Source organism: Equus caballus, chromosome 17 (genome assembly GCF_041296265.1).
Source record: "Equus caballus isolate H_3958 breed thoroughbred chromosome 17, TB-T2T, whole genome shotgun sequence".
NCBI classification, from domain to species: Eukaryota; Metazoa; Chordata; class Mammalia; order Perissodactyla; family Equidae; genus Equus; species Equus caballus.
Genome location: NC_091700.1, coordinates 85,911,621 through 85,924,194, shown reverse-complemented (window position 1 = coordinate 85,924,194; position 12,574 = coordinate 85,911,621). Strand labels below are relative to the sequence as shown.

At 44.3% G+C, this 12,574-nt stretch overlaps 1 protein-coding gene across 15 annotated transcripts in view; it reads left to right on the top strand.

Annotated features, from left to right (window-relative positions):
• The first annotated feature begins 6,381 nt into the window (after window positions 1–6,381).
• Window positions 6,382–12,574, top strand: part of DZIP1 (DAZ interacting zinc finger protein 1) — a 56,386-nt gene continuing 50,193 nt past the window's right edge. For 5 of the 15 annotated variants that reach the window (XM_070240403.1, XM_070240397.1, XM_070240402.1 and 2 more), the window contains exons 1-5: window positions 6,410–7,301; window positions 7,442–7,540; window positions 7,903–8,117; window positions 8,873–9,121; window positions 9,211–9,768. In XM_070240403.1, coding sequence (XP_070096504.1) covers window positions 9,086–9,121; window positions 9,211–9,768 — 594 coding nt within the window. In that variant the 5' untranslated portion in view covers window positions 6,410–7,301; window positions 7,442–7,540; window positions 7,903–8,117; window positions 8,873–9,085. Of the gene's footprint in view, window positions 7,302–7,441; window positions 7,541–7,902; window positions 8,118–8,872; window positions 9,122–9,210; window positions 9,769–12,574 lie in introns of all 15 variants that reach the window. The other 10 variants (XM_023621729.2, XM_023621728.2, XM_070240396.1 and 7 more) reach the window with 5 other exon arrangements.

The window sequence follows — 12,574 nt, the reverse complement described above, 5'->3', positions numbered from 1 at the left end:
ACATTTCTGAACATGAGATTCCCTCTTTTAAACCTAGCAAAAGAGTCTGGCTGTGCACACCCACTTATGCCGTATCTCTCAAAAACACTAGATACTTTTTTCTATGTGGCTCAAATATTTCTTCCACTCTCCCTATTTCCTAGAAGGAACAATGTGGAATAGTAGCACTCACCCTAGATGCTGTCATTAGAGAAATCTTCCTTCCACTATTCATATCCCAAATGTCAGTTCATTCTCACCTCAACTCAAGAGAGCCAAAAGAAACTATGACTTTCAGGGACTTCCTACATACAACCCAATTGTAGATAAAACAGGAATGGGGTATGCCTTTGCTAGAGCATTATTTCCCACTTATTGGGTAACTGACCTTGAAAAGGCCATTTGTAACCTCTCTGTCATGATGGCTTCAACCTTCAATGCCACCCAACAAGCTATCGAATTTCAACAGTGTCAAATAGACAATCTGGCAGAAGTTGTCCTTCAAAATCAAAGGGCTTGACATCCTAACTGCTCAACAAGGGGGCACTTGTGCACGTCTAGGGGAAGAATGCTGCTTTTATGTAAATGAGGCTAGTCACATAAAACAAGAGCTAAAGATCATAAAAGATAATATCAATCTCCTCAACAACATAGGTCATACTGCTGGCCTCTAGACCACTTTGACCTGTTTGGTTGGTTACCTTCTGGGATCGGAGCTAGCTTGAGATGAGGCTTCCAAGCCTTACTAATGATTATTGTTCTAATTTGTTCAGTCTTTGCCACCTTTAATGATTTGAATTTCAGGATGCTGTATGTCTGTCTCTACTGCTAGTGTGATGATTGTTCAAAAACTTGAGATGATCGACCAACCTTGCAACTCTGAGCAAACAAAGGACTTGATTCTTTTTCCAGATAAAGACTATGTCTAAGACTCATTCCCTGACCGCCTCCTCATTGCTCAGGTGTGGCCAAACTTCTTACTGTGCTACTATTGCTGATGGTCCAGAATCTCACTTTTCCCCTTACACGGGACACGACTTCCCAGGAATGAGCCTTTCTGGCAAAAAAGAAAATATCAGAACCTATATATATATCAAATGGTTGATCTACATGCTTTCTGCTGAAAGATCTTGATTAAAAGGGGAAATGTGGACAGTGGGAACAAAATGGAGTAACATGTGTCAGGGCTTCTAAAATGGAGGTGGGAGGCCATTAAAGAAGTGAGGCAGGTGTATACCACGTCTCTGCCCAGATGGAATGTGACTTTTTAGACTGTGCCTCACTGTTGCTATCTTGACCGTCCTTTAAGAAAAGGAAAATGCTTACTCCTATAGAAAAATGCTTACTCCCATGGGTAAGAACTTTTTCCCTTAGAGATGGCCTTAGCAACGAAACATGCGTAGCCCAGGAATAACAGTTGTTGCTAGCACCAATCACGCATCTTGCAAAACAACCTGTGTGACTGATCTCTTTTTGTTTTTATAAGCCCTTGCCTTCTTTGTCTTCTCTGGAGCACATTTTGGGTTTTTGCCTAAAGCCGTGTCTCCTGAATTACAGTTCTAATTGCCCAGATAAATACCTGTTGTTTAAATTTCAGTGATGCTTCCTTGGTGGACAATAGCTTCTGGCTTACTTCTGTCTTCCAAATCATTCAACAGTGTATCTAATTGGTAAATACCAATTTGCTTCCAGGATACACGAGCTGGAAAGGAGTCTGGGAAGCATGATTTTTAGCTTTCTAGCCTCTGCAGAGCAGGAAGACACATTAAAGGAAGGAGGCATGAAGGTGTAGTGAATGAATTCTCTATCCACCTCCTAAGGTGAGTGACTGCTCTTTACAAAAAGCCCTCTCCAGAACTGGAATGCTGAGATCTAGCTGCCATTGAAATGGACCCCAGATCTCAAGAGGGGATGGGAGGAGCTCAAGATTTGCCTGTGCCCATGTAGAAGCTGTTAACCCCCACAGATAAACTCAGCCTGGTTATCCTAGCAGGCGTGACATGGTCATGGCAATCAGATTGCGATAAAAATAGTCTGACCATCATGAATATCTGACTGTGATGAATTAATCAGGGGGCTCTAAAGTGTGGCATTTCATCAAACCACAAGTTCTTACCTGATTTTGTATGACCTCTCCCACCCCACAGCAAATGCCATGACTGAGCCACCTTCTTTGAGAGTTAGGTTTGGTGTTTTTGTTTGCTTATCTTCCAGACCTGAGTCACTTCAAGGCAATACATTAATGGTTCAATTGAATAGCAAGTTGAGATTGCCACCAGGGCACAATCAAAGAAAAGGAGGTTGTGGTACTGGTGGCCATGATGGTTTCAAAATAGGGCCTCAAAATCTTTGATACTTCCTTCCTTCAAAAGCCAAAACTAATTCCCTCCCCTTGGGTGTGGATCAGACTTAGTGACTCACTTCTAATGAGCAAATTTTCCTCTAAGCCCTACTTTCACTGCCTCCTATAAATTTTGGTAAGTCGTGTTTTCATTTAAAATATTTTAAAATTTCCTTTGAGATTTCTTCTTTGATCCATGTATTATATAGAAGTGTGTTGTTTACCCTACAAATGTTTTAGTATTTTCCAGTTATCTTTCTGTTATTAATTTCTAGTTTAATTCCACTCTGGTCTGAGAATGTATTTTGTGTGATTTCTATTCTTTTACCCTTGTTAAGGTGTGTTTGATGGCCCAGAATGTGGTCTATCTTTGTGAATGTTCCATGCCAGTTTAAGAAGAATGTGTATTCTGCTGTTGGATGGAGTAGCGTATAAATGCCAATTAGATCAAGTTTCTTGATACTGCTATTCAAGTCAACTATGTCCTTAGTGATCTCTCAATTGTTAAAAGGGGGATGTTGAAATCTCCAACTACAACAGTGGATTGGTCTATTTCTTCTTGTAGTTCTATCAGTTCTTGCCTCATACAGTTTGACACGCTGTTCTTATGTACATACATGTTAAGAATTGTTGCTTCTTGAAACATTCACTCTTCATCATTATGCAGTACTTCTCTTAATCCCTGGTCATTTTCCTTGTTCTGAAATAGGCTTTATCTGAAATTAACATAGCTGCTGCATATTTCTGTTGATTTGTGTTAACATGGCATATCTTTTTCCATCCCTTTACTTTTAACCTATCTGAGTCTTTATAGTTAAAGTGAGTTTCTTAGAGATAATGTATTGTTGGCTCTTGTTTTTTAATCCACTCTGTCTTTTAATTGGTTTATTTAGACCATTTTAAATGATTATTGATATAATTGGCTTAATATCTTCCATGTTTGTAACTGTTTATATTCACTGCACTTGTTCTTTGTTTCTTTCTTTTCTCTCCTTTTTCTCTCTCTCTCTCTCTTTTTTTTTTTTTTGCTGAGGAAGATTGTCTCAGAGCTAACATCTGTGCCAGTCTTCATCTATTTTTTTGTATGTGGGATGCTGCCACAGCATGGCTTGATGAGTGGTGTGTAGGTCTGTACCTGGGAGCCCAACTCGTGAACCCCAGGCTGCTGAGAAGGAAGACACAAACTCAACCACTATGCCACTGGGCAAGCCCCTCCCCCTTTTTTTGCCTTCTCTGGTTTTAACTGAACATTTTATATCATTCCATTTATCTCCTCTCTTAGCATGTTAATGACACTTCTCTTTTTAATTTTTTTAATGGTTGTCCTAGAGTTTGCAATATACATTTACAACTGCCCACCAGTAGCATCACATTTTGAGTTACTCAAAGGAGGCTGAGGCTGCAAAGCCGGGTTTGAATTTAGAATTCTTGGACTCTCAGTCAAGCTCCCAGGCAACAAATCTCTTCCCACACTGAGACCATCCTGACTAATGAGGTGCCTTGTGTGCATGTGTGTATACCCTCCAACCCATATGTCTGCACAAATTTAGTACTTCTAAATAGTACTGCTGCTCATGGCCACCTGATGTGCTTAACCATAAGCAGCACAATCCACCTCTGATAAGACGGACTTGGGGAAGCAGCCCATACAGACTCTGGAATTTGGCACGGGCTGTTGGTGCAGGATTCTGGGGTTCTATGTAGCCGGAACATGGTCTAGAATGAGAGAGCACAGGCTATGTGAGGACCTGGTCCATTAGCTCCTTGGACTTTTCTAAAGGGCCAAGTGGGGCACAAGCCCTCTTGCCTGTGTGTAAAGGCAGTACGGACCCAGATACTCGTCTGATTCATCTTTACACAGTTTGAGCTTGCTACTCAATTTTTTTTTTTTTTTTGAGGAAGATCAGCCCTGAGCTAACATCTGCTGCCAATCCTCCTCTTTTTGCTGAGGAAGACTGGCCCTGAGCTCACACCCATGCCCATCTCCCTCTACTTTATATGTGGGATGCCTACCACAGCATGGCTTGCCAAGTGGTCCCATGTCGGCACCCAGGATCCGAACCCGGGAACCCCGTGCCTCCGAATTGGAACATGCGCAATTAACCGCTGCGCCACTGGGCCGGCCCCTCTACTCAATTTTTAACAAGTAAATAATATAATGTGTAGACATATATATATATATATGTATATATACATGTATACATAATGTGTAAACTATAAGGAAAAGGGAATGATTTAACCCAAAAGTTAGGACAATTGTTAAACAAGAAGACAGAGAGGGATATGATTGGGGAGGTGCACAGAGAGGGGTTTCCAAAATGCTAGGAATATTTTATTTCTTAGCCTGGGTGGTGAGTATACAAGTATTCACTCCATTATTCTTTAAACTGTACATGTACATTTACTGATTCTTCTATATACTATATAAATGATATAACTAAAAGACATTAGCCAGTGATCAAAAAAGAAGCACAGAAATGACATGTCTGATTCAATAACTTTTAATTTTACTCCTGTAAGACCTGGTAATCTTTCATGATAAATAGATACAATGCTAAACACCGCCCCTCACAACTGCCTGCCACAACGTAATTTTCATTTTCTCACACTTCCTATCTTCAAACAAAAGAAATAGAAACAAAAATTTGAAATAAATTCAGCTACATTGTTATTTACTTACTATACAAAATGATCAATACTCACCAATATTTCTATTACCATTTTTAGGATCATTTCTGTCTTCAAAAAACAAACATTTATTTGAGCACTTACTACATGCTCAATGTGCTAGAACAATGGAGGGTCTCATCGTCTGATGGAGGAGACAGGCCTAAATAATTAAATTCTTAAAAATGATTTAATTCTCACAGCCACTCCTCACTTGGCTGTGGTAATTGGTATAAGAAGTTTGCAAAGATAAAGAATTTATGATTGCTGCTATGCCATGCCGAAGTCAAGTGGTTTGTCTTATTTATTCCAATTCTGCGTATGTTGGGTAATATCCTGACAGTGGGGAATGGGGAATACAAGTAACTCAAATGGTAAATCATCACATAATGTTAATTAAACAATCAGCCAACACACACACAGACACACCCCCCTCCCACAAAGGTGTACACAGTATCGATTTTGCAAAACAGTGGCTTTATCTACCTTATGTTGCCTGAAATGTCGACCTAGAAATCTTTACCCCTACTACATTAGAGGATTTTTATGGGATCTTAGATTCTCTTTCAAATGTAAGCATTTTAAAATGAAACATTTAAAAATTACACCAAGGCTGTCCCAGGCCTTTTGATTTCAAGTAAAAACTAAAGTAAGGAATTCAACCTAAATACTTATACTGAGCTATTACTATGTTAGATAAAGTATGGTACAAGGTTGAACCAGTCAGAAGCACAAGGAAAGGCATTTTACAGTAATACGTCATCCAGCAAAAGTTCTGTAGTTACTCCTTTCTAATTGAAGAACAATTTTTGCTACAGCAGACACTAAAATTTTGCAAAAGATGCACTCATATTTCTCAGTCTGGTTGTTAAAATGGTATGTGCATACTTTTTGGATTGCTCATTACTTAAAAATACTGGTTTGCGCCACTGTCAGACCACGTGTTCCAATTTTAGCTTTAAAAATTAGTTACACTACCCTTTACCTAAGACATCCCCTCTCCCTCCCCCCCGCCAAACTTTCTACCAACACAGATCCATGCCTTTCATCCTAAAGTGGCCATAACAAAAAGAGATGCAGAAACCTACATGGGTTTAAATTCTTGTTGTGCTTGGGTGCATAGTCCTCAATCCCGTTTTCCTCGTCACTCAACTGCAGGGCTGCATTAGATAACCTCTTCGAGGTACCTTGCATCTACAGACTTCTGAGATTAAAACGCAGCCTTTCTTAGGAGCGAATTCACATAAAGCCCCTATGGGAAATTAACTAGCTGAGGGCGGGGAGAGCCTCAGGGTAGGAGTGAATCTGGCTTCTCTTTGAAAAGCCTTCCCGGGGCGAGCATCCCGCGCCAGCAACAGAGCGCGCGGGGGCACCACGTGTCTGCACCAACAGCCGGATTGGCTGAGCGCATTTTAGCGCTGTAGTGTAGACGCGCACGGTCCCGCCCAGCTGCCAGAGGAGCTAGGACGCGGAGAGAAGAAGCCGGGGGCAGATCGTGGAGGGGAAGGGGGCGGGAGGGGGGTGGGGGATCCCAAGACGCCCGCGACCGGGAAGTCTGGGAGGGCCCGGAGCGGCGCCAGGCGGCTCACCTAGCCAGGACTTGCTCAGACCTGACAAGCTTCATCCTGCGCCCTGGAAGAAGGTCCCGGCCCGCCGCTGCTCATCGGCCTCCGCGGGCCCTGCCTGCGCCAGCAGTGCCCCTGGGGTCTGCGTCTCCAGCGTCGCCCCCGTCCGCTTGCAGCGCCCGGCCCCAGCCCAGGAGCGCGCAGCTGGGGTGAGCCGAGGCCCGGGATGCGCCAGGAGACCATGGAAGCCGGCGGTGGACGGGGCATCTCGGTGGTCGCGAAGATGGGCCTGCCTCTCTCTTCCCCTGGCTGCTAGCCGAGGAAATGTAGACCCCGCTGGCGCAGTTCCCACTCCCCATTTGCCTTCTAAGGGGCGGCGCCTAGGGCCCACTGGGGCCCACGTTCCTCGGCCTTTGTCTTTGCGGGTTCGGCTTTTGTCTTTGCGGGTTCGGCTGGCCGGCCCCGCCGTGCCCCCGGGGCGGGAGGCGCTGCCAGGGGGTGGGAAACGGAGAGAACGGAAAAGCATGCCCCCTTCTTTCCTGTTCCGGCCATCTTGCGACTGAGATTCAACCAAGGGGCGAAGGTGGCCAACGGCTCGGCGCCTGGAGCCGGAGTGGTGGCAGCTAACGGAGATGGGCGTCTAGGGCCCCGCGTGCTTCCTCCTCGGACTGCAGTGGGGGCGCGCGGACAGTCTCCCACGTTCAGCTTCAAGGGCCTGGGCGCGGGTCGTGGATGAATCCCCCTAACAGGCGAGAGGCCCAGAAAATAGGAGGGATAAAGGCCGGGAGCTGACATTTCCTTAACTAAGCTCTTAATTCATTCGATCATTCTTTATCCACGTGTCCGTTGGGCAAATTCTTAACGCCTCTCCGTGCCTGTCCTATGCTAGGTGCTGGGGATATAACGGTGAGCAAGAGGAAACCACGGCCCTTGTTCCCGCTGATCTTGCAGCCCAGTGGATGGAGCCCACAGTCCGCAGATCCGCCAGGTCAGTATCCTCACACCCTCTAAACAGATAGGGAAACTGAGGCCTGGGGCTGACGTAACTTGTTCTAAAGCAGGCAGCAAGTAAATGGAAGAATCAAACTTTGAACCTAGGTCTTGAACACTTTTATGCCAAGCTGTGTGAATCGTTAATAGTTCTTTTTTTCCCCAAATGTCCAGTAAAAGTTATTGAGATGTATGGTTTCTATGAAGTCATGAAGTGTGTGCTTTATTTCCTGGATCCTTTCATATGGATTTACTTCTAGTTCACGATACCTGGAAAGTGCCCCAAAATATTTGATACTACAACTTTGCTTCCAGTTCCTGTGAATTGTATTTTCCGTTCTTCTGTTCTTTGACTACTAGGAAAGAGGAAAACTTTCCTGAATGTTGGTCCAAGCAGGGACTGCCCGGTGGACGGAGGAATGTCTGGCTTTTCCTCAGCTCATTGATTTCTGTGGTAACCACAGGCAGCCCCCAGAAGACCTCAAGAATGAGAGGCCTGAGGTCTACAAGTTGCTGCTAGAAATATTTTAGCCTCTCCAGAAAAAAAGAATGCAGTGGACACACAAGTTTGTAAGGTAAATACAAGGGCCCTGTAAAACCTGGTGGTGAAGCTGATAGTTAAAGTTCCCCTCCACATAATTGTTTTTACCTTCACATTTTGAAAATGTATCCTTTTGGAAAGACTAGTAAAATATTACATATTTGGGGGGGTGGTTCTTTGGTTTGTATTTCTATCAGAATGTAATACTTAGGCCACCAACCCATAGAGTAAGAAAGACTCCATTTTAAAAAGTATCTCGGATGTAAGAAATTTGGAAACACTGCCATCAAATATAACTCTGATACAAATTTAATATTTTAAACAACTTTATGGAGGTATAATATACAAAATGCACCCTTAATTTTCAGCGTACAATTCGATGAATTTTGATAAATGTGTATGCCTGGGTGATCAACAGCACAATCAAAATATAGGACATTTTTATTATATCCCAAAAATGTCTTCATGCCCTTCTGCATTCAGTCCTTCCCCATCCCATTTAATTTTACATAGTTTTGTTGCTTGATATTTTCTAATTGTGCGTAACAGATGAGGATGAATTGATATTTCTGATCACAAAACCTAAGGCGAGGACAGGAGTGAAAAACCAGAGGCTGGCAGCTAGAACGGAAAGGTTCTGAGGATGTGGCTCCCCACGCTTTAGAAAAATGGAGTGTCCACCCGAAAGGCCAGGGAGACCCGTGCCCCGGGAGGCTGGCTCTCAGGAGGTGCCCTCTCCGAGGGGACGTCCGCTCGGGCTCGTCGACGTGGTCTTCTTTGGTCCCGCAGGGCGCTGGGCGCACGCTGACCGCGCGGGGACCGGCGCGCCCTTTGCCTCCAGGTCCCAGCCCAGGGCGTTACTACAGCAACGGCCTGGACGCCCGGACCTTAGGCCATCGTCGCCGCCGCCCGGGACCTGGCCTTCTCCCACTCCGGAAGGGTGGGGCGGCGGCGGCTTTGGAGGCGGCCCGGGCCGGGTAGACGGCACCGCCCCCTTCCCCGATGCCAGCACAGGCGGCGGATTTGCTTCCAAGCATGGTAAGAGGCGGGATGCCGGGCTGGGGGCGGCACGGGCTGCACAAGACTCCCAGCTCCCCGACCACCCCCGCGCTGTCTCTTTCCCGCAGCCCTTCCAGAAGCACGTGTACTACCCGCTCGCCAATGGCCTGGAGGGTCCCGACGCCCCCGCAGCTGCCGCAGGGGGCGCGGCCTCCATGGCCTGTGCCCCTCCCAGCGCGGCTTCGGGCCCCCTGCCCTTCTTCCAGTTCCGGCCGCGGCTGGAGAGCGTGGACTGGCGGCGGTTGAGCGCCATCGACGTAGACAAGGTGGCTGGGGCCGTGGATGTGCTCACGCTGCAGGAGAACATCATGAACATCACCTTCTGCAAGCTGGAGGACGAGAAGTGCCCGCACTGCCAGTCGGGGGTAGACCCGGTGCTGCTGAAGCTCATCCGCCTGGCGCAGCTCACCATCGAGTACCTGCTGCACTCGCAGGAGTTCCTCACCTCGCAGCTGCACCACCTGGAGGAGCGGCTGCGCCTGAGCCTCGCCGACTGCGAGCAGAGCAAGAAGCTCCTCACCAAGCAGGCGGGGGAGATCAAGTTACTCAAGGAAGAGTGTAAACGCAGGAAAAAGATGATCTCGACCCAGCAGCTGATGATCGAGGCCAAAGCCAGCTATTACCAGGTGGGAAACTGTGTTGTGATTACCATTCATAATCCAAGAAAATCCTCCGTAATTCCCACTGGCCGGCATATTGAGAGTCCTTTCTTCTGTCATTGCCTTTTTTTTTTTTTTTTTAAAGATTTGTACTATAAATCAAAAGAAATAGCGTATTTAAGCAAAACAGTAATTTTAACCAACAGATGACATAGTTCGTTACCTTCTGTAGACGACCATAAGATTAATAATTAAGCAAGTAATGTTGTCTGCAGTGCTTTATTGAACTCATCTAAATGCTGGTTGTTTAAGAAGCTGTTTCCTGCTAATTGATGTGATGAGAAAGAAATCATGTACACATTGCTGTTGAGATCAGCCGCCGCTCTATCTTGGAATGATTACATCTGTGGTGTTTTTTAATTTCAAAATATTTTCCAGATTCACCAGTTATTAACGTTTGTCCATTTGCTTTATTTCCTGCGTCTATATACATATTATCATCTTTGAACCACTTGACCATAAGTTGCAGACTCCTAAATATTTCAGTATGTATAATTCCTAAGAACAAGAACACTCACTAAAAATTTAAAAATTTTGTTTTTCTGGTCTTTTTTTTTTTCTTTTTTGGGGAAGATTAGCCCTGAGCTAACGACTGTCAATCCTCTTCTTTTTGCTGAGGAAGCCTGGCCCTGAGCTAACATCCGTACCCATCTTCCTCTACTTTATATATGGGATGCTTACCACAGCATGGCTTCTGCCAAGCAGTGCCATGTCTGCACCCGGGATCCGGACTGGCGAACCCTGGGCCACCAAGAAGTGGAACGTGCAAACTTAACCGCTGCGCCACCAGGCTGGCCCCTGTTTTTCTTGTCTTCATATGCAACTATTATGAGTTAGACTTTGAGCCTAAGATATATATTGTAATTCTTGAGTATAACAGAAATCAGAGTATATGCATTTGACCAATTAGATGGAGGAAGTGCAGAAGGTATCAACAATGTTAGATAAAGATAATAAAGTAAGCAATAGACTGACAAGATTGGTTTCACACCTACACATTCTAGTCATTTTGGCTAAATATGGCTTAAAAGATCTCGGTGGATTTAAGTAGTAGTGGCATGAGTGAATGTGGAGAACTGGGCGTAGGGTGCAGAATGTGATGGTTAATAGTGCTTAGGACTGATCCTCCAGGAGTGCTGAGAGCAGTGTGTTTAAGATGAGTGAACAGTTGGGAAAGAATACTGTTGGAAAGGCTTAGTGTTTAGTCTTGGATACATAACCCTGAGGTACAATCTTCAAATGATACTTCATGTTGCTAATTTCCTATTTGTTTCATAAATGCCATTTAAAAACTAAATATTTATAAGTCGTGCTGAGATGGCTGTTTATAAATATATTTCCCATACAGTGAATTGAATGGGTTCTATTTAAACATTTAAAAAAGTTTATCTAGCTTTGGTAGTAATCAGTAAAACGTTAAAACCTATAACATGGGAATTCTGTATTTATAAACATTTTTTCATTCTTTTGGTTATTATAGAAATAACTGTTAGGAAATAAAGATTTAAAAATGTGAATGATACATAAGGATAAAAAGGTAATGGCTCAGGTTTATCAAACCAGTGACACCTGCCAACTCTTGGCCCCTCAGCAGACTCTCTGAATGACAGTATTAACTGCATGGTGTGCTCAGGTGTGAGTGAGAAGAGGTAGGACTTAGTATAGTACAGGTACACTCTGCCGTCTCTCAAGTGGCTTGCCATTGTCTCTTTATGGAATCTGAGCAGTGTAAGCGCTTTAGCGTGACAATTCCAGAGTTAGACTGCCTGGGTTTGAATTCTAGCTGTTCCATTGTGCAAGTCATTTAACTTGTAAACCTCAGTTTCCTCATCTGGAAAGCGAGAACATTAGTAGTAGTTGTCCTTTAGGGTTGCTCTGAGAAGTCCATGAGGAAGGCTCAGTAAACAGCATCTGACATGTGGATGTTGATTTCTGCAGTGGCTTCCCGGTAGCGAGCTGTGACTGCCTGTGACCTCTTTGCGAATACTCATTTCTTTTTAGGAGCCTGAATAGTGGAGGTATAGAAAAGGAGGCCAGAGGTCACTGATAGCGATCAATGATTCAGGGAGAGGTACTCAAAGACAGCTGCTCAGAATAATTGGCATGTAAGCTAGCTTGGGTTTCACAGGATTATAATCATTGTAACTTCAGGTTTGTAAGCTGGGGATATTTGGTCTATAATAAGATTTATGGGAAGACGATGAAGTTTGTTTAAATAGTTATTTGACTTTAGCATGCAGTCATGAATTTGTGTTTAGATACAGACCTCCAACAGCTGAGGAAGTCTGATGGCTGTATGTAAAGACCAATATGTACCAATGATCTAGCTATCAGATTATTTTTGAAAATTAAAGAATGCCAGTGGATCATAACAGGATGTAGACTCATTCTAAGAAGACCTTCTGTTTTCGTAGCTGGAAGACTCAGACTCCTCTCCAGGCTCCAACAACACAGGCAGATTTTGGAATCTGTCAGTGAGTTTCTCTCCCTGGTTCCAATTTTTCAGCACCTTGGAGTTGGAGACGACTGTTGGGGAGGAGAAAAAGCATGCATTTTGCAGTCAGAGAGACATAGGTTCAAATATGCTAACCGATAATGCTCTGAATTAACTTTTCTGAACTTTGATTTCTTCATGGATAAAGTGGTTACCATGGAAATTAAATAAGATAATGATATAACAGGGCTTAGCTCTGAGTAGGCACAGTGGAAATGTTGGTTTCTTTATCCACTACTCTCTGCTGTTGTCTTTGAGAGGTCCCAGAAAACACCTAGA